Here is a 24,465-nt window from a genome sequence, read left to right as displayed (position 1 = left end):
TGGCCCAGCAGCGGTTAATCGGCATACGCTGAGGAAACATCAGTTGGAACCTGCTGAATCCCCAACCGCTTAACCTCCTTCCCTCAGGCAGCTTTTATTGCTTCCTAATGGGGTCTTCTCCTCCTCTCTCCAGGGCTGACGAAATTGAAATGATCATGACGGACCTAGAAAGAGCAAATCAGGTAGGCTCTTCCGCAGATCCAAGACGTAAAACTCCCAGATCCGCTGCCGCTCATTTCTCTTTCCCCCGGGTGGGAGAGGGAACGGCGGGTGAGGGTGGGGGAAAGGAGAGTCTGTCTCTTCGGAGCCCAGCAAGCTAAGTTGGGTCTGTTCTGGTGTCGTAAGAGGTAAAATAATTCCTGGAAAAGCCATGGATGGCATTTTCCTTTTCTCAGCAATTTCAACCCATCGTCAGTGGTATTTATTAAGCGCTTACTGTATGCCAAGCACTGAACTGAGCGCTTAGGCGAAGACAGTACAGCAGCGTTGCCAGGCGCAATCCCTGCCCTCAAGGAGCTTTACAGTCCAGTGGGGGAGACCGACTGTAAAATAGATTACAGACACGGGAAGCATTCATTCAGTCGTATTTATTGAGCGCTTGCTGTGTGCAGAGCACTGGACTAAGCGCCTGGGAAGTACAAGTTGGCAACATATAGAGGCGGTCCCTACCCAACAACGGGCTCACAGTCTAGAAGGGGAAGAGCAGCACGTATAAGGATGTGGACATAAGTGCTGGGGGCGAGGGGAGAATCATCATCATCATCATCAATCGTATTTATTGAGCGCTTACTATGTGCAGAGCACTGTACTAAGCGCTTGGGAAGTACAAATTGGCAACATATAGAGACAGTCCCTACCCAACAGTGGGCTCACAGTCTAAAAGGGGGAGGCAGAGAACAAAACCAAACATACTAACAAAATAAAATAAATAGAATAGATATGTACAAGTAAAATAAATAAATAGAGTAATAAATATGTACAAACTATATACATATATCCAGGTGCTGTGGGGAAGGGAAGGAGGTAAGATGGGGAGGATGGAGAGGGAGACGGGGAGAGGAAGGAAGGGGCTCAGTCTGGGAAGGCCTCCTGGAGGAATCAGAGAGTGACGCGGGAGGGAGGGTGGTGGGGAAATAGGTGAGACGGGAAGGCTTCCTGGAGGAGTTGTGGTTTTAGCAGGGCGAGCACTAGGCTGTTTGGGCTGGCGGGATTTCAGATAGCCTGTAGTGGGTGAGCGCTTGGTTTTATCACTCTTCTCCAAGGGTTTTTTTTCTCCTCGTCCACCAGGAACTTTTCCATCAGAGTCCCAGCAGTGTGGTGGGGTGGGGTCTCTGCTTGCCCATCGAGTGTCCCGGGGCTAGCACAGAGCTAGAGCCGTCTGTAGGAGCCAGTCCTTTGCATTAGAGTAGCAGTGTGGCTTAGTAGAAAGAGCATGGTTAGAGCACGGGCCTGGGTTCTAATCCTGGCTCTCCCACTTGCCTGCTCAGTGACTTTGGGCAAGTCGCTTCGCTTCTCTGGGCCTCAGTGACCTCATCTGTAAATTGGGGATGAAAACCGTGAGCCCCACGTGGGACAACCTCATTACCTTGTATCTACCCCAGCGCTTAGGACAGTGCTTGGCACATAGTAAGCGCCTAACAGATGCCATCGTCATCATTATTATTAGCATTCTCTGAGCCTCGGTTCCCTCATCTGCAAAATGGGGATTAAGACTATGAGCCCCATGCGGGACAGGGACTGTATGCAACCTGACTAGCTTGTATCTATACCCCAGCACTTAGTATTGCGTCTGGCACATAGTAAGGGCTTAACAAATGCCATAAATTTAAAAAATGACCTGATTTCTAATCCCAGCTCTGCTACATTTGTGCTGTATGACCTTGGGCAGGTCACTTCACTCTTCTGGGCTTCTGTTCCCTCATCTGTAAAATGGGGATTAAGACTGGGAGTCCCATGTGGGCATGGACCGTGTCCAATCTGATTAGTTTGTATCTACCCCGGCGCTTAGTACAGCGCCTGGCAAATAGTAAGCACTTAACAAATACCATTAAGAAAAAAGCGCCACTGACCCTCCTCACGTCCGTGCCAGGGGCTAGGAGGAAAGAACAGCAGCCTTCTTTGAGGTGATGAACCCATAGAGAATCAGAGAATCCTGCAGGAAAGATTCCAGGCTTGGGAGTCAGAGGACCTGGGTTCTAATTCAGTCATTCAATCGTATTTATTGAGCGCTTACTGTGTGCAGAGCACTGGACTAAGCGCTTGGGAAATCCAAGTTGGCAACATATAGAGACGGTCCCTTCCCAACAGCGGGTTCACAGTCTAGAAGGGGGAGACAGACAACAAAACAAAACATTAACAAAATAAAAGAAATAGAATAGTACATATGTACAAGTAAAATAGAGTAATATGTACAAACATATGTACAGGTGGGGAGGGGAGGATGGGGATTCAATACCTGTCTTTCCTCCTCCATGGACTGTGAGTCCCATGAGGGAGACTCTCTAACCTGATCTTGTATCTACCCCCACGCTTATTACAGCACTGGGCCCATCGAAAGTGCTTAGCAAATTCCACAATTAATAGAGTCTGCGGAGCCAGTTCAGTTCCACAAGGCCCTTTGTCCTTGGGGAAGGGCAACAAAGTAATAGATTCATTCATTCATTCAATCGTATTTATTGAGCGCTTACTGTGTGCAGAGCACTGGACTAAGCGCTTAGGAAGTGCAAGTTGGCAACATATAGAGACAGTCCCTAGCCAACAGCGGGCTCACAGTCTAGAAATAGATATGGTGATGATGATGACGATGGCATTTGTTAAGCGCTTACCATTTGTCAAGCACTTTTCTAAACACTGGCACTCTTATAAGCACTGATCCTTGCCCAGGATCGGGGTCAGTTAATCGGACAGCAAAGAGTCATCAGTTCATTCAGATCCAGGAGAAGGGCTCTGTTCTGTTCTTGGACCTGGGAGTGAGAAGGACCCGGGTTCTAATCCCAGCTCCTCCATTTGTCGGCTGTGTGACCTTGGACAAGTCACTTCACTTCTCTGTCCCTCAGTTTTCTCATCTGTAAAATGGGGGTTCGGCCCTACTCCCTCCTACTTAGACTGCAAGCCCCGTATGGGACAGAGACTGTGTCCAAGATGATTAACTTGTTATCTACCTACCCCAGCGCTTAGAACAGTGGCTGGTGCACGGTAAGCCCTTCACGGGTGATGCCGTAATTAATAATTAAAGAGGAAGACCTAAAGACCTACAGTTTTGACCAGACGTAGGTGATTTCATATCCTGTTGGATCGGTGGTTTAGTAAGCAGGCCGGGAGGTTGGCATTGGGAAATGCCTAGTGGAAAGAGTCCACACCTGGAAGCCAAGAGGCCCAGATTCTAATCCCAGCTCTGCCACTCTCCTGCTGTACGACTTGGGGCAAGTCCCTTAACGTCTCGTTGCCTCTGTTTCCCCATCTGTAAAACGAGGCTCCAATTCCCGTTCTCCCTCCTCCTTAGACCGTGAGTCCCACGTGGGGCAGAGTCTCTGCCTGATATGCTCGCCTTGCATCTATCCCGGCGCTTAATTCAGTGCTTGATGAATAGTGCTTAAAAGCACTTAACAAGTCCACAGTTATCACAATTGTTATTGTTATTATTGGGGGAATGAATGGGGAAAAGGCAGAGCCGATTTGGATTCGGAGCTTCAAGCATCCAGGGACAATATAAGACCCAGCCCTACCTGGAGGACAAGAGGAAGAGGGGGGGTCTGGATAGAGGACATTCTTTGGGGTGGAATATGTGTCTCCTGGCCCCCAACAGACCCTCGGGGAGGAGCAGGCCCGATTCAGGGACAGCAGAACAGGCCCTGAGAGAGACAGGACTGGGCCTCAAAATCTCCCACCTTCCTTATCTGGGGACCTCCCCCAGAGAGGCAATTTTATCCTTCATTGGCATATAACATCGTTCTCGCCCGAGGCCCTTCATCGAGATATTCTGCGGAGAGAGCATCGCCGAGTTCACCCCACCAACATGCTGCGGCCTCGATTAATGGGGCCGCTCATTTCCACCTGCTCATTCCACTGGAAGGCTCACGTTTTAACACTCACCAACTTGGTTAGGAGCAGTAAGGGTTCTGAGCCTGGCAGTGTGTCGATCGACTGAGAAACGATGCAACTTTGGGCTGAAAAATCATACTGAATCGCACCCGGTGCCTCGAGGAGCTCTCTCGTACTCTAAATGCATATTGGCTTCCTCTCAGGACTCAGCTGATCACCTTCCTCCGCTCTGCACCTGCTGGTCTGTGGAAGGCTTCTGGGCCATTCCCCGTCTTGGGTACTTGGGCACACCCAAGTATGTACACGGCTGCATGCATGTTAAAGACAGGAAAGGGAGAATCATACGAGGCGCGAACTGTGAACACTGGTGCCGATAGAAAGCTGGGCCGCCCATAAGCCTTCGGCCTTCTGGGAACCAGCTCCGTTGTCCTGAGCCGAGACCCCCGAGGGAGTTGGGGGACAGCCCTGCCCACCGAGGCTGCTGTGGGAAAGCAAAGCTCAGCTCGAGCCAGAAGGGCCAGCGTCAGAAGAAGTCCCACGCCACTCGGAAGAGAGAGAAGAGCATCGCCCGAGGCCGGGGCCTGGTCAGGGGAAGTGGGTTTGGAATCCTGACCTTCCGGTGGGTTGAAGCTGATGGATAGATGTAGTTAGCTCACATAGTCACACACACACACACACACACACACACACACACACACGTTCACACTGCGGCCACACCGTCAAAGCCAGCCGTTGCTTTCTCCAGCCTCCAACAGAGCTGGGGTGTGTCACGTTGCCCGCCGAGATGCGGAGCGTAAGCAAGAGAACGCAGGCATCGAGCCCTGAAACCCAACCTCCTCCTGCTGCTCAGGGCTCCTAAAGTCGGCCCATTCGGTCTGCCCGGAGAACAGGGCGGGCCTGTTAAGGAGCCCAAGAGCACAGCAGGTAGCCATGGCCCGATTATAACTCAGCCCGGCGGTCCTGAAGAATCACAGCGGCTGCGGGATGATGGGTCCCTGGCCTCAGGTGTCCATTCTGGTCATTCCCCATCGTCTTTCGTCGTCCCCGGGCAGCGTCACGTTCAGTTAGGGCCAGAAGGCCGGAGTCCAGGGCCAGCTGGGCTGCGGGACCGACCCGCTCCGCTGCTACAATGAATTTTCCCTCGACAGTTTCCCTCCCGCCAGAGATACTCGGACGAGGCAAAGAGAAATACAAGTTGTTGAAATGTCGACATCAGAAAGCGGGAGAGGTTTGGATCCCAGCGGGTCAAAGCGTCCAAGACCAAGTCTTCCAAGTCGGCTCAGAGGTGCCGAAAGCGGGTGGGGCGGCCAGGAGACAGCCTGGGACGCTTGGGAGAGCTCCCAGGAGCAGAACCTAATGAGAATCCGCCTTCTATCCCTCAGGGCTCCCCGCCGCCCCGACCAGCCAAAGGCCCCATCTGAGCAGGGGAGGGCCAGATTTATATCCAGGCGGCATTTTCCCTGGGAACGTGAGGTAGCAGCAACAGCAGCAGCAGCAGCTGTATTCTGGCAGCTGTGGGTTCCAGCAACTTTCAACATGTTGCTAGTTCTTTGGAGCCTTTCTCTCTTCCTTCATTTTTTCTGTAAAGCAAGTCAGCTTTGAGGTCACGACCTAGTGGTTGACTCGGGTTCCGTTCCACTCCTGGGCAGGGCAGTGTTATTATACTGGCAGGAAGAACAAATGTCAAAATACTCCACTTTTATGGCAGAAAGGAGGGGATTCTGGGCCAGAGAGCCGGGCCGGGCCGAGCAGAACGAAGGCTTCCGAGTGACGAAACAGTAACGCAACTGTCTTGGATGGGAGACACCTGGAAAGAGACTCAGGAAAGAGACCCGGGGCGCTCTTTTTCAGAAGAGGAACTGGGGCTATCTTCCGAAATCCTGCCGGCCCAGGATGACCGGGTGGGAGCCAGCCAGCTCGGGCCTGCCTCGGCCGCACCCCGGGATTTCCCACTGGGCAGTTTCATCTGGAGCTTCGCTCCTCTCGGTGGGAAGCTGAGGGTGATGTCACACGGCTGGTGATGGTGGATATACGGAAGCAGGGAAGCGAGCAGGAAGGCAGGACCCCCTGACAGCACCCCGGGGGCCCGGAGGCGACCGGAGAGGCCGCCGACCAGGGGACTCAAGGCTGTCCCTCTGGCTTCCCCTGCGGCCCGGGACACAACAGCAACTATTGCCAGACACTGACATCTCCCCAGTCTGTTTCTGTGGATGCTAAAATATGTCCAGCTCCCCTGACGTCTGGGGCTGGCCCGGCTTCCCCCGTCGGTATTTCCCAGAGTCCGAACAGACATCGGCCGGGAGGCGGCCCGACGGACGGTGTGTCTCCGTCGGGCTCCCATTCCCCGATCGCACCGCACCCTCTGCTCGTTAACTGGGTCACGTTCCAGATACCAGATCGGCCCTGTCTCGTGGAATTCCGCGCCTCGGGAGCCGTAGCGGGGATGCAGGCCAACCGGTTAATGAAGATGGGGTGCCCTGGGGGAGGGGCTTCTCCCACAGCGGTACCAGTCACGGTTTCCTTTCCAACCCGAAACCCAGGAGGTCAGAGCGTCTCCGCGGCCTCCGGCCGGCTTTTTCTAGGATCCTCTGGAGTCTTGTCCCGCTCCCCTTCCTCCCCCTAAGTCGGCCCAGCCGACGGGAGTCATCGGCCCCTGGCGTTGGCAAACTCTGCTGGGCGAAGGGTTAAAGATGTTGGAATAAATCGGCCTCGTTGCCCGAGGTGTGGCGTCTTTCCCCCTCTGCATCCCCAGCAGACGCTTTCGGCTGAAAGACAAGCCCTGCATTGTGCGTGTTTTGGGGGAGAGAATGGCCGGACTGTCTTTAATTCACTGTTTACCCGTGAGAATTACTCTCGGGAGTAGTCCTGCAATAAAATCTCCTTGGTCTGTGAGAGAATAGAAAGAAATTGAATCAGAAGCCTCCATTTCCACTTGTATTTATTCAGTCTGGGAAATTCAGTGGGCCGCGGCATTAGTATCAGCAGGGGATTCCTTGCTCCTAGCGTTAAATTACTGTCATAATCGCTCAATTATTTCTTCCTTGTACTGTTTAAAATAAAAATCCATCACATTCTGGGTTTTTTCTCTAGCATTTATTAGGCTGAGTGTTTAGGAAAATCAATTATAGTCAGCCGGGCGTGAATTGATGAATGTTCTTGTAATAATTGTCAGTTGTTAAACCGAACTCTCTATCTTCCCTGCTCTCTCTCTCTCTCTCTCTCTCCTTGCCTCTTTTCATTTCCTTCAGAGGGCAGAGGTGGCTCAGAGAGAGGCAGAGGCCTTAAGAGAGCAGCTTTTTTCGGCGAACAAATCTCTCCAGCTGGCTACCCAGATCCAGAAGGCACCTGACGTGGTGAGAGAATGTTTCCTGGCTCTCGTCGGCTCCTGACCCCCCCAAGACTCCCGGTCTGGGGCCCCCAGCACCGTCTCCTTTCCACGCTGTGGATTTGGGTTGGTTGGGGAAGGTGCCCCCAGTTTCTCCCAGAATCAGAACCGCTTCCAGGGGCTGGGATTCGCTAAGCTTTGGGATTGAGGAAAGCTGCCTTCGGCATTCACGGACACCCCCGGGCCTCTCCCTGCCCCCGCTCCTGTCTCCCAGGAGACTGCGGTTGCCAAGGTCATTGCCGGGCCGATGGAAGGGAGCTCACGGGGCCCGGGTGGGTGTGCGACCAGGAGGCCACCGTGGCCCGAAGGGGAACCATCAGAATGACCATCACTGGGACAAACGTCTGCACCCCTCGAGTGGCTACCAGCTGACAGTGATGAATTTGTCACAGGTCTGGCCGGGCCTCGCGTTAGTCGAACATTTGAGGGTGTGACAGCATTTCCCTAGTGAAATTTGAGAGTCTCTCCTCCAGTGAATGTGCCTTTCAGTTGGGAAAAATCTTTTGGAATCAGCGACAAGCCCCTTGCTCTTGGGCTCCCTCACCGATTCTTGCCAGCGCTTTCAAATACAGACGGAATCCCCGTGCCTGGAAAGGGATGGCGGGAAACTGGGCCCCTCCGGCTGTCAGGCCGAGTAAGCCTCCGGTCATCTCGGGCAGGCAGCTGGAATCGGCCTTGGGTGTCGGGGGCCGCGTCCCCCGATGCGAACGGGTCTGTGGGCTCGAGCCGCTCCATCTTGGCCTTGTCTTCGGAAAGAGAAATCCAAGCCGGAGTCTGGCAGGTTGTCCCAGGGTCGACGGCAGTGGCCGGGCAGATGTGGAATGGGCGATGTTGAGACCTGGAAAGGGCGGCCCTGACGGGGAGGAGCATTTGGAGGAGGCCGGGTGCTCCAGGGTGAGAGTCAGGAATGGGAATCCTTTCCCAATCGCCTCGGACCCCTTTGCCTTCCGGAGACTCTGCGCTAGTGTTCCCTGGGACTCCCTGTGGAGCTTCAACGAAAGCAATTCCACATGTGAAGGAAGATGGAAGAGCGTCCCATCTGGGTCAGGTCAGAAGATGACTATAGGATACCTTGAATTGCTTTTGAAGAATCTCCGGTACCCTCGGATTCCTGAGAAACTGTCCCACCCTTAGAGAGTAATAATAATAATAATAATGGCATTTATTAAGCGCTTACTGTGTGCAAAGCACTGTTCTATCACCAGGGAGGTTACAAGGTGATCAGGTTGTCACACATGGGGCTCACAGTCTTCATCCCCATTTTACAGATGAGGGAACTGAGGCCCAGAGAAGTGAAATGACTTGCCCAAAGTCACACAGCTGACTAGTGGCAGAGCTGAGATTTGAACCCATGACCTCTGACTCGAAAGCCTGTGCTCTTTCCACTGAGCCATGCTGCTTCTCAAAAGCTTGGGACCCCAAAAGAGTATATGACCCTCGGCCCAACAAGGGCCGGGACGGAGAGGCTCGTATCAGCCAGATGGCAGAAGGTAGCCATGGACCCAAAAAGGGTTCTCCCAGCCTAGGGGCCCCCCGGATTTTCAGAGGACAAAAGCAGAAGCATCAAGCTACTCCTGGAATCCCTCACCTCATCCGCTCGGGCCTTATCGTGGCCTCAGGTGCTCCGCTTTGGCCACGGGATTTGGCTCCCTGGTATCAGCATCAGAGCTGGAGTCTCGGCGGCCGGGCGCCACAAACAGTCACACCACCTGAGATCCTCCAGGCAAGCAACCTGGCAGGCGGGAAAAGGAGCGGCTCGGGTTCCAAAAACGGTGGTGAGGACACAGGACAGCCCCACCCTTTCCCCGGGAGAGACGAGATTGCGGAACAAGACGCCGTCCAAGATCGAAACACCTCGGGGATGGGAGCTGCCATTCCAGCTGCCCCCAGTCCGGACCTGGAGGTGATGCCGACTCGACCCCGGCTTCTCCGCGGCCGAGGGCCCGAGCTAGTTGGGTTTGACTTTCAGAACCGCTGCCAACCAGTATCTGGTGACGGCACACCCTGGAAGATTTCATCAGAGAGCGAGCATCTTCCTTAGATGCCAAGGGCCGCCCGCCACACCTTAGAGAGCCCCCGGGCTGCCTCAGCCTTTCCAGAAACGGCCTGTGCCTTGCCGCCCCGGGTGAGGAGCCTAGGCTGGTTGGGCCAAGGACCGTTGGGCATCTCTGTGCCGCAGCTCCTTGAGGATCCTGAGGGAGCCATCCACGGCCCCGAGAGCCCAGCAGGGAAGGAAGTGGGGCGCAGGACCCACCGGGACCGACATGCTCTGCGCCGTAGGCTCGACGGTCTGTTGGCAACAGGATCCGGATCGAGGCGGCCTGGCTAACAAATGCCCTTTCTCCTTCCCCAGGAGCAGGCCATCGAGGTGCTGACCCGCTCCAGCCTGGAAGTGGAGCTGGCCGCTAAGGAGCGGGAGATCGCCCAGCTCGTGGAGGACGTGCAGAGACTTCAGGCCAGTCTGACCAAGCTAAGGGAGAACTCGGCCAGCCAGATAGCCCAGTTGGAGCAGCAGCTGACGGCCAGGAACAGCACCCTCAAAGTAAGGCCCTCCACCCCCTCACCCCCGAGTCCGGTCTCCACTCCTGGCCCTCTGTCGAAGGCGCCAGTTGCATTCTGAGGTGTCGGGGGTGGGAGTCCAAACCTGGAGTGGTCCATTTGGGGAACCCCATGCCCTCTCGGCAACCAGTCTTCACCCGCGACTGGCTCCCTTCATTCATTCAATCGTATTTATTGAGCGCTTACTGTGTGCAGAGCGCTTGGGAAGTACAAGTCGACAACATATAGAGACGGTCCCTACCCAACAACGGGCTCACAGTCTAGAAGGGGGAGACGGACAACAAAACAAAACATGTGGATGGGTGTCAAGTCATCAGAATAAATAGAAGTAAAGCTAGATGCACATCATTCACAAAATAAATAGAATAGTAAATATGTACAAGTAAAATAAATAGAGTAATAAAACTGTACAAATATATATACAGGTGCTGTGGGGAGGGGAAGGAGGTAGGGCGGGGGGGATGAAGGGGGAGGAAGGAGGGGGCTCAGCCTGGGCCTCCAGGCTCAGGTAGTTCCCTCAGCCTGGCACATCAACTGCCCCCGCTGTGTCCTCCGTCATTTTTTATTTCTTGGCTCTATGTAATTTTCTGAGGATCGAGCTGTTTTTGACCCCGGCCGTCGCACTATTGTTATCATACAATTTGCCCTGTCTCCCCCCTCGGGTGGCTTGCAGGCCCCCAGGAGGGACGCTGGAGACCTTTCATCTGAGATCGCCAGGCCCCCGTTTCCCTCCCCGTCTCCCAGGAAGATGTCCCTTCATCCCAACTTGGAAGCCGAGATTGAGACTAATCACCTGTGGTTTTCCCGAAACCCTCCTCCCCGTCAATCTCCGGACGGATCCCATCGGGTCCCGGTGAAGCCGGAATTTTCTTGGTGTAGTGAGGCCAACACAGGGCGACGGAGAGGCGAAATGGCCCTCTGATCTGACCCGGACATGGAGGGGGTGACCCCAACTCCCCTCTTTAGCCAGGAAAGGCACCCCCTCTCCCTCCTCCCCAGAGCTACCAGTTTGCAGCACATGGGAGAACCCAATCTGGGCTGGGTGTGGCTCATTTGGAAACGCTTGGGAAATGGGACAGGCCGTGTGAACAACTCGACATTTCCTGACAAATAATAATGGTGAGCCCGCTGTTGGGTAGGGACCGTCTCTATATGTTGCCGACTTGTACTTCCCAAGTGCTTAGTACAGTGCTCTGCACCCAGTAAGTGCTCAATAAATACTATGGAATGAATGATGATGATGATAATTGTAATATTTTTAAAGTGCTTATGTGTCAAGCTATGTACTAAGCACTGGGGTGGACAGAGGATAATCAGGTGGGAAACAATCTCAGTCGCTCACAAGGCTCCCAGTCAAATGGGGATGGAGAGCAGGTTTCGAATCTCCATTTTTCAGATGAGGAAATTGAGGTCCAGAGTTAAGTCACACAGCAGGCAAGTGGGAGAGTCAGAATCAGAACCCAGGTCCCCTGGCTCCCAGGAGCTGTCGATCAGAGAGCAGCAGGGCGGTTTGGCCATTCTGCCGCCCCGGGGCCCCCTGAGCCGACGGGCCCCACCTTTCCCCACCCCGACTTTCATCATTCAGAAGCCACAGCCGATTCCACCCCGGGTTCACTCTCAGGCAGACGCAGCCCAAGGCCCCGTCTTCCTGTTGGCACAGAAAGTGACCTCGCTGTGGCTCGCCAGTTTGGAGCCGTAGCCCTCTCTGGGCTATCTGTTTTCTCTCCTCCTTAGACTCTGAACCCCACCTGGGATAGGGACTGTGTCCATCCTGGTTATTTTATACCTTCCCGAGTGCTTAATAAAGTGTTTTAATAATAATAATAATGGCATTTATTAAGCGCTTACTACGTGCAAAGCACTGTTCTAAGCACTAGAAAGGTTACAAGGTGATCACGTTGTCCCATGGGGGGCTCACAGTCCTAATCCCCATTTTACAGATGAGGGAACTGAGGCACAGAGAAGTGAAGTCTGTGAAGTCACAGCCTTTTAGACTGTGAGCCCACTGTTGGGTAGGGACTGTCTCTATATGTTGCCAACTTGTACTTCCCAAGCGCTTAGTACAGTGCTCTGCACACAGTAAGCGCTCAATAAATACAATTGATTGATTGATTGATTGAAGTGACTTGCCCAAAGTCACACAGCTGACGAGTGGCAGAGCTGGGATTTGAACCCCTGACCTCCGACTCCAAAGCCCCGGCTCTTTCCACTGAGCCACGGAGTGAAGTAACGTGCCCGAGGTCACACGGCAGACAAGCGGCGGAGGTGGGATTAGAACTCGGGTCCTTCTGGCTCGGGCTCTAACCACTAGGCCACTCCGCTTCTAGTCCTGGGAATACTGTGGCTCCGAGAGCAGAGATCAAGCCAACTACGGAAAACAACGGATATTCAGCGATATCCGAAAGGGTGTATAGTGTTCCCCTATAGTGTTTTACACATAGTAAGCACTAAACAAAGACCATTATTAATATTATTAGTAGTAGTAGTAATATTAGTATTATTAGAGGCCCGGATTTCCCAGGAGGCCAGGTCTCCAGCTGCTAGAAATGCCCCAGATCCGGCTTTCCTCCACCTCGGAAATTAAGCACATGAAACCATAAGCAGCAGCCTTGGGTGTGCTTATCAAGACAGCTCGCTAATTGCAGGGTTTTAAAATGGAACCTGGAACACTTAAGCTTCTACAGCAGCGTGGCTCAGTGGAAAGAGCCCGGGCTTTGGAGTCAGAGGTCGTGGGTTCAAATCCCGGCTCCACCACTTTTCAGCTGGGTGACTTTGGGCAGGTCACTTCACTTCTCTGGGCCTCAGTGACCTCATCTGGAAAATGGGGATTAAGACTGTGAGCACCCCTGTGGGACAACCTGATCACCTTGTATCTCCCCCAGCACTTAGAACAGTGCTTTGCACATAGTAAGCGCTTAACAAATACCATTATTATTATTATCACCTTGTAACCTCCCCAGCGCTTAGAACAGTGCTTTGTGCATAGTAAGTGCTTAATAAATGCCATCATTATTATTATTTTTATTCTCTGGGCCTCAGTGACCTCATCTGTAAAATGGGGATTAAGACTGTGAGCCCCCCGTGGGACAACCTGATCACCTTGTAACCACCCCAGCGTTTAGAACAGTGCTTTGCACATAGTAAGCACTTAATAAATGCCATCGTTAATTAATTTATTATTCCGTCTCTGCCGCATGCCTGCTGGGTGACCTTGGGCAAGTCACTTCTCTTCACCTCAGTTCCCTCATCCGCAAAATGGGGATTGAGACCGTGAGCCCCACGTGCGACAGGGACTGTGCCCAACCTGACTTGCTCGTATCCACCCCAGCGCTTAGCACAGTTCTTGGCACATAGTAAGTGCTTAACAAATCTGTCAATATTATTATTATTCACGGGCTCCTCCCTAACCTGGAATTCAGAGCCCCTCAGTTTGACAGCCACTCTGCGTCCTCATTCATTCATTCAGTGGGATTTATTGAGCGCTTACTGTGGGCAGAGCACTGGACTAAGCGCTTGGGAAGTACAAATCGGCAACATAGACGGTCCCTACCCAACAACTAGGGCTCACAATCTAGAAACACCCGGAGGCCTGCCAGATTGGGACCCAGAGAGCCATTTTCGGCTCCAAATGGGGCCACTCGGGCTCTTCAGGGCCCCAGGCCGGGACTGCCTTCCCTGAAAGGAAGCGCTCACCTGAGCAGCTCCTAACAGGAAGCAAGCAACCTCCCCGTTCCCAACTTCTTCCGGGAAGAAGGACGTAGAAAGGTGGGAAAGCGCGGTTCTTATCACATAGCCCCGGCGGGCCTTATTCCTTCTCCTCGCATCTCGGGCACATCCGAGCCGGTCTCCCAGTCGACGGTGTGGTGGTCAGCTTCTCGGGAGCCGCGGTAGGAAACTCCCAGCAGGGTTTCGGGGCGAAGCAGCGGCGCGGAAAGACTGGGAAGTCGGAGGTGACATTGGTAGACTGTGAGCCCACTGTTGGGTAGAGACTGTCTCTATATGTTGCCAATTTGTACTTCCCAAGCGCTTAGTACAGTGCTCTGCACATAGTAAGCGCTCAGTAAATATGATTGATGATGATTGGCAGGCGAGAAAATGAAAGGAGCAAATCCCCTCAGCTGGAAGCCCCCCACCCGCCGCGTTCGGGGCTCTCCCCAAGCTGGCTTCTCGGGGCTCTTCCCCGCCGGCGGCTCCCCGTGTGGAAATCCTCAGTGCGAATTCGGGAGCTCTTGGCAACCCGTCTCCGACCGAGGGGTCGACGAGCATGGGCCCGAGGGAGCCAAATGTGCTGGAAAAAACCTCAACGGCTCCAAGCCCATATGGCTCCCGCTTTCGAAAAAAGCTTCCGCCCACTCGGTTTCCAGCCTCTCTCGCTCTTCCCCACTTCTCGTAAATCTTCCCTCCGGACACTGTCATCTCTGCCTCGATCGTCGGAATGCACGGGGTTTGCCTTTGTGGGTGGCGGGGAAGTGGGCGGACCGGGATGCGGAGGGCGAGGCGGTGAGTGAGGCTGGACAGAAGGCATTCGCTGTGCGATTTGGGAGCTTATCCTGGGCCAAGTGACGGACCTAAACACCGCCTTGCGTATGACTTGGGCCCACAGGGAGCTTACAAAATAGCCTGGGGGTAGATTTGGGGGGGGGGGGGGTGGCGGTCCTGGTGAGCATCAGAAGAGAATTAGCATCATAAACAAAGCAACTTGCAGTAAATTTGAGGACAACAGAGCGAGCTGCGGTCATTGGCAATAAAAGGGATTTTGCTTCCCTCTCCAGGAGAGGCTGTAGAGGCCAGGTTGAAATCAATCAATCGTATTTATTGAGCGCTTACTATGTGCAGAGCACTGTACTAAGCGCTGTACTAAAGTTGAAAGGGTAGGTGTGTTTCTTGCTGTAGACAAAGAGCGACTCTGAGGACTTATAAATTACGGCCAGTGAAACTTTCTCTCTCTCTCTCAGCAACTGGAAGAAAAGCTGAAAGGACAGGCTGACTATGAAGAGGTGAAGAAAGAACTGAAGTGAGTATTCTCCCTTGCTTGCACCTCTGCAGTGTCATAACACGGTGGGTCCTTCAGTCCCAGGAGGCAGTTTAGGGGGTCCTGGGCCACCCCAAGGTGCCCGATAAAGGGGGCAACCTCCCCATCCAGCTCCAGACCGCTCCAACAGAGTTTAGAGCCGTGGCCGGACCCGGCTCCCGGACCCTGGTGTGATCTGCTGTGAGAAGCAGATGGCTCAGTGGAAAGAGCACGGGCTTGGGAATCAGAGGTCGGGGTTCTAATCCCAAGCTCTTAGTACAGTGCTCTGCACACAGTAAGCGCTCAATAAATATGATTGATTGATTGATTGACTCTGCCACTTAATAATAATGATGGCGTTCGTTAAGCGCTTACTATGTGCGAAGCACTGTTCTAAGCTCTGGGGGGATACAAAGTGATCAGGTTGTCCCACGTGGGGCTCACAGTCGTCATTCCCATTTTATAGATGAGGTAACTGAGGCACAGAGAAGTGAAGTGACTTGCCCGAAGTCACACAGCTGACAAGTGGCGGAGCTGGGATTAGAACCCATGACGGCTGACTCCCGATCCCGGGCTCTTGTCAGGGAGCCACGCTGCTTCTCACTTATCAGCTGTGTGATTTTGGGCAAGTCATGTAACTTCTCTGTGCCTCAGGTAACCTCATCTGTAAAATGGGGATTAAGACTGTGAGCCCCATGCGGGACAACCTGATTACCTTGTATCTACCCCAGTGCTTGGCACATAGTAAGCGCTTAACAAATCCAATCGTTATTATTAGTATTATTATTATCCCTCTTGGCTCCCACTCTTGGTTTTGGCAGGGTGGTTCTCCTTCAATTCAACTTTTTTAAGATAAAATTACCACCCCCTCATACTCTTAATAATAATAATAATAATAATAATAATAATGGTATTTGTTAAGCTCTTACTATGTTCCAGGCACTGTATAAAGCGCTGGGGTGGATACAAGCAAATTGAGTTGGACACAGTCCTGGTCCCATGTGGGGCTCACAGTCTCAATCCCCATTTTGCAGATGAGATAACTGAGGCCCAGAGAAGAGAAGTGACTTGCCCAAGGTCACACAGCAGACAAATGGTGGAGCTGCGATTCGAACCCATGACCTTCTGACCCCCAGGCCTGGGCTCTAGTCACTACACCATACTGCTTTCCACTCTTCACGGACTCTGCCTTACCCTCATCTCTCCCCCTCCCCTACTCAACTCTCCACGCTTAATAATAATGATGGCATTTATTAAGCGCTTACTATGTGCAAAGCACTGTTCTAAACGCTGGAAATTCACCGGGTTTTGAAACTCGGCGGTGGGTGAGAGGACCGGGTCAGGGGTGGGGTGGGGGGAGCGTCGAATCGGGAGAAACTCTGCGGAGTTGAGATAATAAGTTGCAAGAGCTGAAAATCAGGGGAATGAGGTGGGTTCTCGTTTGAGGAGCGAGTGGATTTTGAGAATGAGACGTGTAATCAATCAATCAATCGTATTTATTGAGCGCTTACTGTGTGCAGAGCACTGTACTAAGCGCTTGGGAAGTACAAGCTGGCAACATATAGAGACAGTCCCTACCCAACAGTGGGCTCACAGTCTAGAAGTCACCGTGGGAAACGGTGTGGTGAGGTGGTTTAAAGCGGGGAGGTGGTTTAAAGATGCTTCTCAAAAGTAAAAAAAAAAAAAAAAGGGACTTTAAAGGTGATTAACTGTCCATCCGACGAGGACAGTCGGGCCAGCCGGTCCGGTTTGGACGTTGTCGTCCCGTTCCACCGTGTCGCCCAGTGGCCGGGCTTCTCTCCCAATCACTTTGGCAACCCGTCAAAGAAGACGACGGGACCCGTCGATTTGCTCCTCGTGGCGATTTCCGGACCCACGCGCCAGGAATGTCCGGAGCATTCGAGCGGGGACCGCGTGGGTCTCCGAGGGCGGAAGGCGAGTCAGGGCGGGCCGCCTCCGGGAAGAAGGAGGAAGAACTCCAGTCCGGAGGGCGGAAAACGCCTCTGGCAACTGATCCCGTCACCCGGCCGGGGGAGGCTGAATGAAGCCCGGCTGTTTCTGCCTGATTGCCAGCCACTCCGGGCAGGGAGAGACACCCCCGGTCCGCAGAACGGGGCAGAGAGAGAGGCCGTCCTTCACTGACCCCTCCCCGGGGCCTACCAGCTCCGGGGTTTCGGGGGGTCTGGGTGTGATCTCCCCTCCAACTCAAAGAGGCGAAAGGAACGGACAATAATAATAATAATAATAATGTTGGTATTTGTTAAGCTCTTACTATGTGCAAAGCACTGTTCTAAGCGCTGGGGGTAGATACAAGGTAATCAGGTTTGTCTCACGAGGGGCTCACAGTCTTCATCCCCATTTCACAGATGAGGTAACTGAGGCCCAGAGAAGTGAAGTGACTTGCCCAAAGTCACACAGCTGACAAGTGTGGCTCACTGGAAAGAGGCCGGGCTTTGGAGTCAGAGTTCATGGGTTCAAATCCCGGCTCTGCCAATTGCCAGCTGTGTGACTTTGGGCAAGTCACTTCACTTCTCTGGGCCTCAGTTTCCTCATCTGTAAAATGGGGATTATGACTGTGAGCCCCCCATGGGACAACCTGATTACCTCGTAAACTCCCCAGCGCTTAGAACAGTGCTTTGCAAATAGTAAGCGCTTAATAAATGTCATTATTATTATTATTATTATTAAGTGGCGGAGCTGGGATTTGAACCCGCGGTCTCTGACTCCAAAGCCCGGGCTCTTTCCACTGAGCCACGCTGCTTCCCTTTTTAGAGTGTGAGCCCACTGTTGGGTAGGGACTGCCTCTATATGTTGCCAACTTGGACTTGCCAAGCGCTTAGTACAGTGCTCTGCACACAGTAAGCGCTCAATAAATACGATTGATTGATTGATTGATTCCCTTCCCTGTGGACAAGGCCACAGAGCAGGAGTGGTCCCGGGCGGTTCTGTTTCAGAACCTCCAGTTGAATCACTCAGTGATATTTACTGAGCACCAGGGTGGGCAGGACTCCGTACTGGACACATCCGCTGTGCAAAGGACTGTACTGGGTGTCTATAGGAGAAGCAGCATGGCTCGAAGGAAAGAGCCCGAGCTTGGGAGTCAGAGGTCATGGGTTTAAATCCCGGCTCTGCCAACTGTCAGCTGTGTGACCTTGGGCAAGTCACTTAACTCCTCTGGGCCTCAGTTACCTCACCTGTAAAATGGGGATTAAGACTGGGAGCCCCATGTGGGACAAGCTGATCACCTTGTATTTTCCCCAGCGCTTAGAACAGTGCTTTGCACATCGTAAGTGCTTAACAAATGCCGTCATTATTATTATCATTGTTATACTGGGCACCTCCCTCCAGACTATATGCTCATTGTGGCTAGGGAATGTGTCTGTTTATTGTTGTAGCGCTTAGTACAGTACTCTGCGCACAGTAAGTGCTCATTACATAAGGTTGAATGAATGAATGCTGTTTGTTGCGCACTGGATTGAGTGCCTGCTGTGCGCCTGGTGTGTTCGGACCACTCTGCTGAGCCCCTTCTACGGGCAGAGTCTTGTATCATCATCATCATCATTAGTGGTATTTATTGAGCGTTGCCCACGTGCAGAGCACTGTACTAAGCGCTTGGGAGAATATAGTACAACAGAGGTGGTAGACATGCACATTCCCTGCCCACAGCAGGCCTAGTCTAGACTGATCACTTAGAAAAAAAACAAGAAAAGTCTTCTTCCCTACACTAGAGGAAATTCAGGCCACCCAGCAGTGAGTCAGGTGTACTTCTCTGTGCCTCAGTTACCCTGCCTGTAAAATGGGGATTAAGGCTGTGGGCCCCTTGTGGGACATGGACTAGTCCAGCCTGATAACCTTCTGTCTCCCAGGCGCTTAGTACGTGCCTAGAAATGCTATTTAAATAGTACAAATATTATTTTTAAAAAAAAAAAAACAAGATGGGGGTCATTCTCAGGGCAGAAGAAACAGAAGGAGAATTTTCCCAAACCTCCCGAGGCGATGAATATCTCTTTCCACTCGGTGTGTCAAAGTCACTGCGCCTTTTTCATATTTTCAAGGCAGAGTGGGGCAGCCCCGGGGGGCGTCCACACCCAGGAGATCAGGACGTTATTTGCCTTTCAGCCAGATTTCCGCTAGCGAAGAAGATCAATTTGGTTTATTCTCCCTGACTCCTTCAGCAGTCCAAGTCATTCATTCAATTGTATTTATTGAGCGCTTACTGTGTGCAGAGCACTGTACTAAGCACTGTACTAAGTCCTCTTACTGTCTCTCCCCAACCCTTGTAAATAAAGTGCCCGTTGCTTCCGACCGCTTAAAAGTTCCTCTCTTTGTGAACCTTTAAATTTGTGCTCTCAATTGCCGGGCCAGGGTGGTAGAGGGAAATGCCTGACTGATTCGAGAGAGAATTTTCCCATCCAATAGCTAGCGTTGACGAGTTATTCTCGAATAATTTGTAATTATTTGTAATTACTTTTAATTATTTGTAATTATTTGCAATTATTGTAATCTCCAATTTGTACTTCCCAAGCGCTTAGTACAGTGCTCTGCACACAGTAAGCGCTCAGTAAATACGACCGATGATGATGATGATGAATCCCGATCAGATTGTAGACCTTCAGGGGAAGGGGTCGGAGTTGTCGCCCTGGGGGGCTCCCGGAGAGAAGGAAACGGTTATGTTAAATAGAGAAGCAGCGTGGCTCAGTGGAAAGAGCTCGGGCTTTGGAGTCGGAGGTCATGGGTTCAAATCCTGGCTCCGCCACTTGTCAGCTGGGTGACTTTGGGCAAGTCACTTCACTTCTCTGGGCCTCAGTTCCCTCATCTGGAAAATGGGGGTGAAGTCTGTGAGCCCCACGTGGGACAACTTGATTACCTTGTATCTACCCCAGCACTTAGAAAGTGCTTTGCACATAGTAAACGCTTAATAAATGCCATCATTATTATTATTATTATTATTAAATGCTCGTTAGTGTGACTGTTATGACGGAAAGAGGAAAAAAAAATGGCTTTTTCTCGCCCTTGACAGCATCCTGAAGTCCATGGAGTTCACACCGTCCGAAGGAGCGGGATCGCAGGTACTGGTTCTGATGGCTCCGGGACGTTCGCTTCCTATCTGCCCCGTGCCCACATCCAGCCACATCCGTGCCCAATCTCCCGTCGGCCCCGGCCTCTGCGCCCGCACCGACCCACCGGCGTGCCAACCTCGTCGGAGACAAACCCGCCTTTTGCTCAGAGGAGGCCAGGGTGCGGGGGGCTCTCAGGGAATCGGGCACTGGGTGGCCTGAAATCACCGACCTCCTCAAATGTCAAAGAGCAAAATGAAAACCGGGCTCTCGAGTAGTGAAAGCGAAGGTTTTGTACCCTGGAACTCTGCAGAGAAGACCCCGTGCAGGCTCACCGTTAATCAGCGGTCAATCGGCCGATCTGTAGCACGTATTGGGCATTTACAGTGGGCAGAATGCTGTACTAAGTGCCTGTCGGAGTCCAGTAGAGTTTGTAGGCACAGTCCCGGCCCTTCAAACCCCGGCTCCGCCAATTGTCAGCTGGGTGACTTTGGGCAACTCACTTCACGAAGCAGCGTGGCTCAGTGGAAAGAGCCCGGGCTTTGGAGTCAGAGGTCATGGGCTCGAATCCCGACTCCGCCACGTCTGCTGTGTGACCTTGGGCAAGTCACTTAACTTCTCTGAGCCTCCGTTACCTCATCTGTAAAATGGGCATTAAGACTATGAGCCCCACGTGGGACACCTTGATCACCTTGTAACCTCCCCAGCGCTTAGAACAGTGCTTTGCACACAGTAAGCGCTTAACAAATGCCATCATTATTATTATTCTCTGTGCCTCATTTCCTTCATCTGTAAAATGGGGGTGAAGACTGTGAGCCCCCCGAGGGACAACCTGATCACCTTGTAACCTCCCCAGCGCTTAGAACAGTGCTTTGCGCATAGTAAGCGCTTAACAAATGCCATCATTATTATTATTATTCTCTGTGCCTCAGTTCCCTCATCTCTAAAATGGGGATGAAGACTGTGAGCCCCCCGAGGGACAACCTGATCACCTTGTAACCTCCCCAGCGCTTAGAACAGTGCTTTGCACATAGTAAGTGCTTAATAAATGCCATTATTATTATTATTATTATTATTATTAAGGAGCCGACAGCCTAGTTGGGGAAACAGACTCCAAAGGCAGCTCTGGGAAAGCGGTACGCTGCCCGAGGACCAGGATGACCAAGTTCTTACCTACGTCTACTGCCCAGGAGGTCGCCAACCTTCAGGGAGGAGTTAACTAAGTGGTCGACACTGGTCTGAAGCGCCCAGAGAGGAAGGCTTTTAGAGAAGTTATGCCCGGCCTCTGACAGCACACGGGGGTCTGAGAATCATTGGCCCGAGGGGCGGAGCGGGCTTCTTCCACCCCTCTCCTCCCCTCCCAAAACCTGGGTGTCATCCATTGTGTTGCCAATTTGTACTTCCCAAGCGCTTAGTACAGTGCTCTGCACATAGTAAGCGCTCAATAAACACGATTGATGACGATGATGATCCATGCGGGATCGGCCCGGGGGTGGAAGCGAGTGTCCCGTCCTGGGGCCCGGCGGCTGTGGCAGGAGCTCGAAGCGCTGGGGAGAGCCCGGTGGTCTCAGGACCCCGTCCCGGGGGCTTCGGTTCCGGCGGGAGGGGGGCGGCCGCCCCGGCCCCGAGAGTGAACCGCTGTTCTGGCTTGGCCTAGGATGCGTCGAAATCCCTGGAGGTGCTGCTGCTGGAGAAGAACCGCTCCCTGCAGTCAGAGAACGCCGCACTGCGCATGTCTAATAGTGACCTGAGCGGTAGGTGACGGGCGGGCGCCGTTTCAGCCTTTGGTTTTCTCGGGGGGCGAGGAAGAGGATGGCAAGCCGTGAGCCCGGGGGCCGGTCCGCCGTCAGCGCCGAGCGATGCGCCGTCCTTTCCTCCCGCCCCTCCTCTCTTTCTGCCAGTCCCCCCACTGCCGCGCCGTAGGTCGGACGAGTGCCTGTAACCGGGGGTCTCCCGCCTGCCGTTGGAGGGGTTGGCCTGAGGAAGCGGTGAAGGCGAGAACGGGCGGTGGCCTGGGTGGCGCGCCTTTCTCTTGCCCCGACCTCGATCCAGCTCCGCAGCGGCGGCGAGCTGGCCTCCCCGGACCCGGAGCGCCGTGGGGCTCGGGTGGCGGGCGGGTGGGAGGGATCCGCCGGTCCGCCTCTCGCCCTCCGCCGTCTCCGTTGGCCCGTCGGCCCGAAAACCCCCGCCGCGGCCGAGCGCCCCGGCCCACCCGCCTCCCGGCCGTCGTTCGGCCGGGTTCGAAGCAGCGGGGCCCTCAGGACTCCCGGGGTCTCGGCTGTCGGGAGGTCCACGACCCTTGTGCGTTTCCGGTGGTCAGGGGAGCCTTCCACCTTCCGCCACCCGCGAGCGATCAGTTGCGCCGTGATCCGTCCGATTCTTTAGACATAAACGTCTGTCGCGGGTGCGGGGCCGCGCCCTCAGCCGCTGACCGACCGCGCCGATCCGGACCGGCCATCCTTCCGGGTGTCTGTGTGTGTCTGTGTGTAACTGCGCCCGCGGCACTGTAAGCGTTGGAGTGTTCTGCCTGTGTGGGGGGCGGCGGGGCGGGGGGGTTCTCCAGGCTGCAACGTACAAGAAAGGTGCAAACATGAAAATGCATGTGGCTTGTTTTGGGGGGCCTCGTTTGGCTGATGGACAAATTTCCACCGAAAAGCAAACCCCCACCACCTCATTGGCCCTGGGAAAATCGGCCCTCTCTTTTTTCCCCTGGCGTGGGGCAAACTTTGCATTTTGAATTGTGGTTTTTCCCGCTCGGATCCCCCATAATGCATTATGTTTGACCTTCCTTGTAGGGTCAGCCAGGAGAAAAGGGAAAGACCAGCCTGAGAGTCAGCGTCCTGGAACTTTGTCGGCCTCCCCTCCCTCTCAGTTGCCCCGCAACACGGAGGAGCCGGCTACCAATACTAACGGTACCCACCAGTTCTCACCAACGGGTTTAAGTCAAGACTTTTTCAGCTCGTCCCTGGCAAGCCCCAGCCTCCCCCTGGCCTCCACGGGAAAATTTGCACTAAACTCTCTCCTCCAGCGACAGCTAATACAGTCCTTCTACTCCAAGGCCATCCAGGAAGCAGGAAGCACAAGCCTGATTTTCCCAACAGGTCCTTACAGCACAAACTCCATCTCTTCCCCAAGCCCGTTACAGCCGAGCCCGGACGTTAACGGCCTGGCCCCGTCGCCCAGCCAGTCCGAGGGCGCCGGCAGCGTCTCCGAGGGCGAGGAGATGGACACGGCCGAGATTGCCCGGCAGGTGAAAGAACAGTTGATCAAGCACAATATCGGCCAGCGGATATTCGGACATTACGTCCTGGGACTGTCGCAGGGATCCGTGAGCGAGATCCTGGCCCGGCCCAAGCCGTGGAATAAGCTGACCGTCCGGGGCAAGGAGCCCTTCCACAAGATGAAGCAGTTTCTGGCGGACGAACAGAACATCCTCGCGCTGAGGAGCATCCAGGGCCGGCAGAGAGGTGAGCGGTTCGGGCCGGGCCCCCTGAAGGCCCGTGACCCCGGTGGGGTGGGGTGGGGGGCCGGAGACGGGCCAAGTTCCCCGGGCGCTGGGGCCGTGGGGAGTCGGCCTGGCCCGGAGCTGAGCGGAGGAGAGGGGCCGCCTTGCATCTCCCCGCTGAGACGGGCAAAATGGCCAGATCGGGGAACCCGGGTCGGGGTTGGGGTCGGCGCGATGAGTGCCGAGGTCGCCCCGGGGGAGAGGGCAGAGGCGGGACAGGCCCAGCCTCCCGGCCTCCCGCCGTCTTTGCCACGACTTCCCGGACCGTGCGCCTGCTCTCTGGGCCGGACACCGGGTCGAGCGCCCCGGAGCGAAGGGTAGCGTGAGAAAGCACGTCCTGCCCTCGGGGAGCTTCCGGCCTAGCCGGCCGGGGAGATAAGCCCAAGAGAGGATGGGCGTTTGCCAGCCCTCTAAAGCTCTCTGGAGCGACCTGCCCCTGGCCATGGAAAGTGTCATCCTCAGATGACAGCAGAGGGGATCGTGGCAGCTCCGTGGCCCTTGACACGCCTGGGTGACGGGGATCGTTCAGAGGCCCATCGGAGAGAGAGGTGCAGTGCAACCTGAACAGTTGTAAACCGAGGCCAGGCTATGACTTCTGAAGATGGGATTAGGGGCCAGGGGGTCCATCCCAGGGGTTTCAGCCGGACCACCGTGCTGGAAAGAACAGGGGAGGTGTCCAGGGTGACTTGTGGCATCAGTCTTTTGGGGTGCTTAATTCGGTGCCTGGCTTCCTTGTGAGAGATGGGGGAATTTGAGATAATCCCCCCCCTCTCTCTCTGTCTCTGTCTCTGTCTTTCTCTCCCCCTTCCCCTTTCTCTCTTATTCATTTTCTCACTCTCCCTCCGTCAATAAACCACTCCTCTTCCGCGGTCTCTAAGTCCGTGTGAACTTAATAATAACTGAGAAG

At 53.9% G+C, this 24,465-nt stretch overlaps 1 protein-coding gene across 1 annotated transcript in view; it reads left to right on the top strand.

Annotated features, from left to right (window-relative positions):
• The window catches only part of CUX1 (cut like homeobox 1), a 301,376-nt gene that overhangs the window by 223,261 nt on the left and 53,650 nt on the right, over positions 1–24,465 (top strand). The window contains 7 exon segments of the mRNA XM_038759292.1: positions 134–182; positions 7,290–7,394; positions 9,780–9,968; positions 14,941–14,999; positions 20,017–20,065; positions 21,711–21,807; positions 22,849–23,520. Coding sequence (XP_038615220.1) covers positions 134–182; positions 7,290–7,394; positions 9,780–9,968; positions 14,941–14,999; positions 20,017–20,065; positions 21,711–21,807; positions 22,849–23,520 — 1,220 coding nt within the window.

Source organism: Tachyglossus aculeatus, chromosome 17, assembly GCF_015852505.1.
Source record: "Tachyglossus aculeatus isolate mTacAcu1 chromosome 17, mTacAcu1.pri, whole genome shotgun sequence".
NCBI lineage: Eukaryota > Metazoa > Chordata > Mammalia > Monotremata > Tachyglossidae > Tachyglossus > Tachyglossus aculeatus.
Note: the sequence above shows the minus strand (reverse complement) of the source record. Positions and strands in the feature narration are given on the sequence as shown.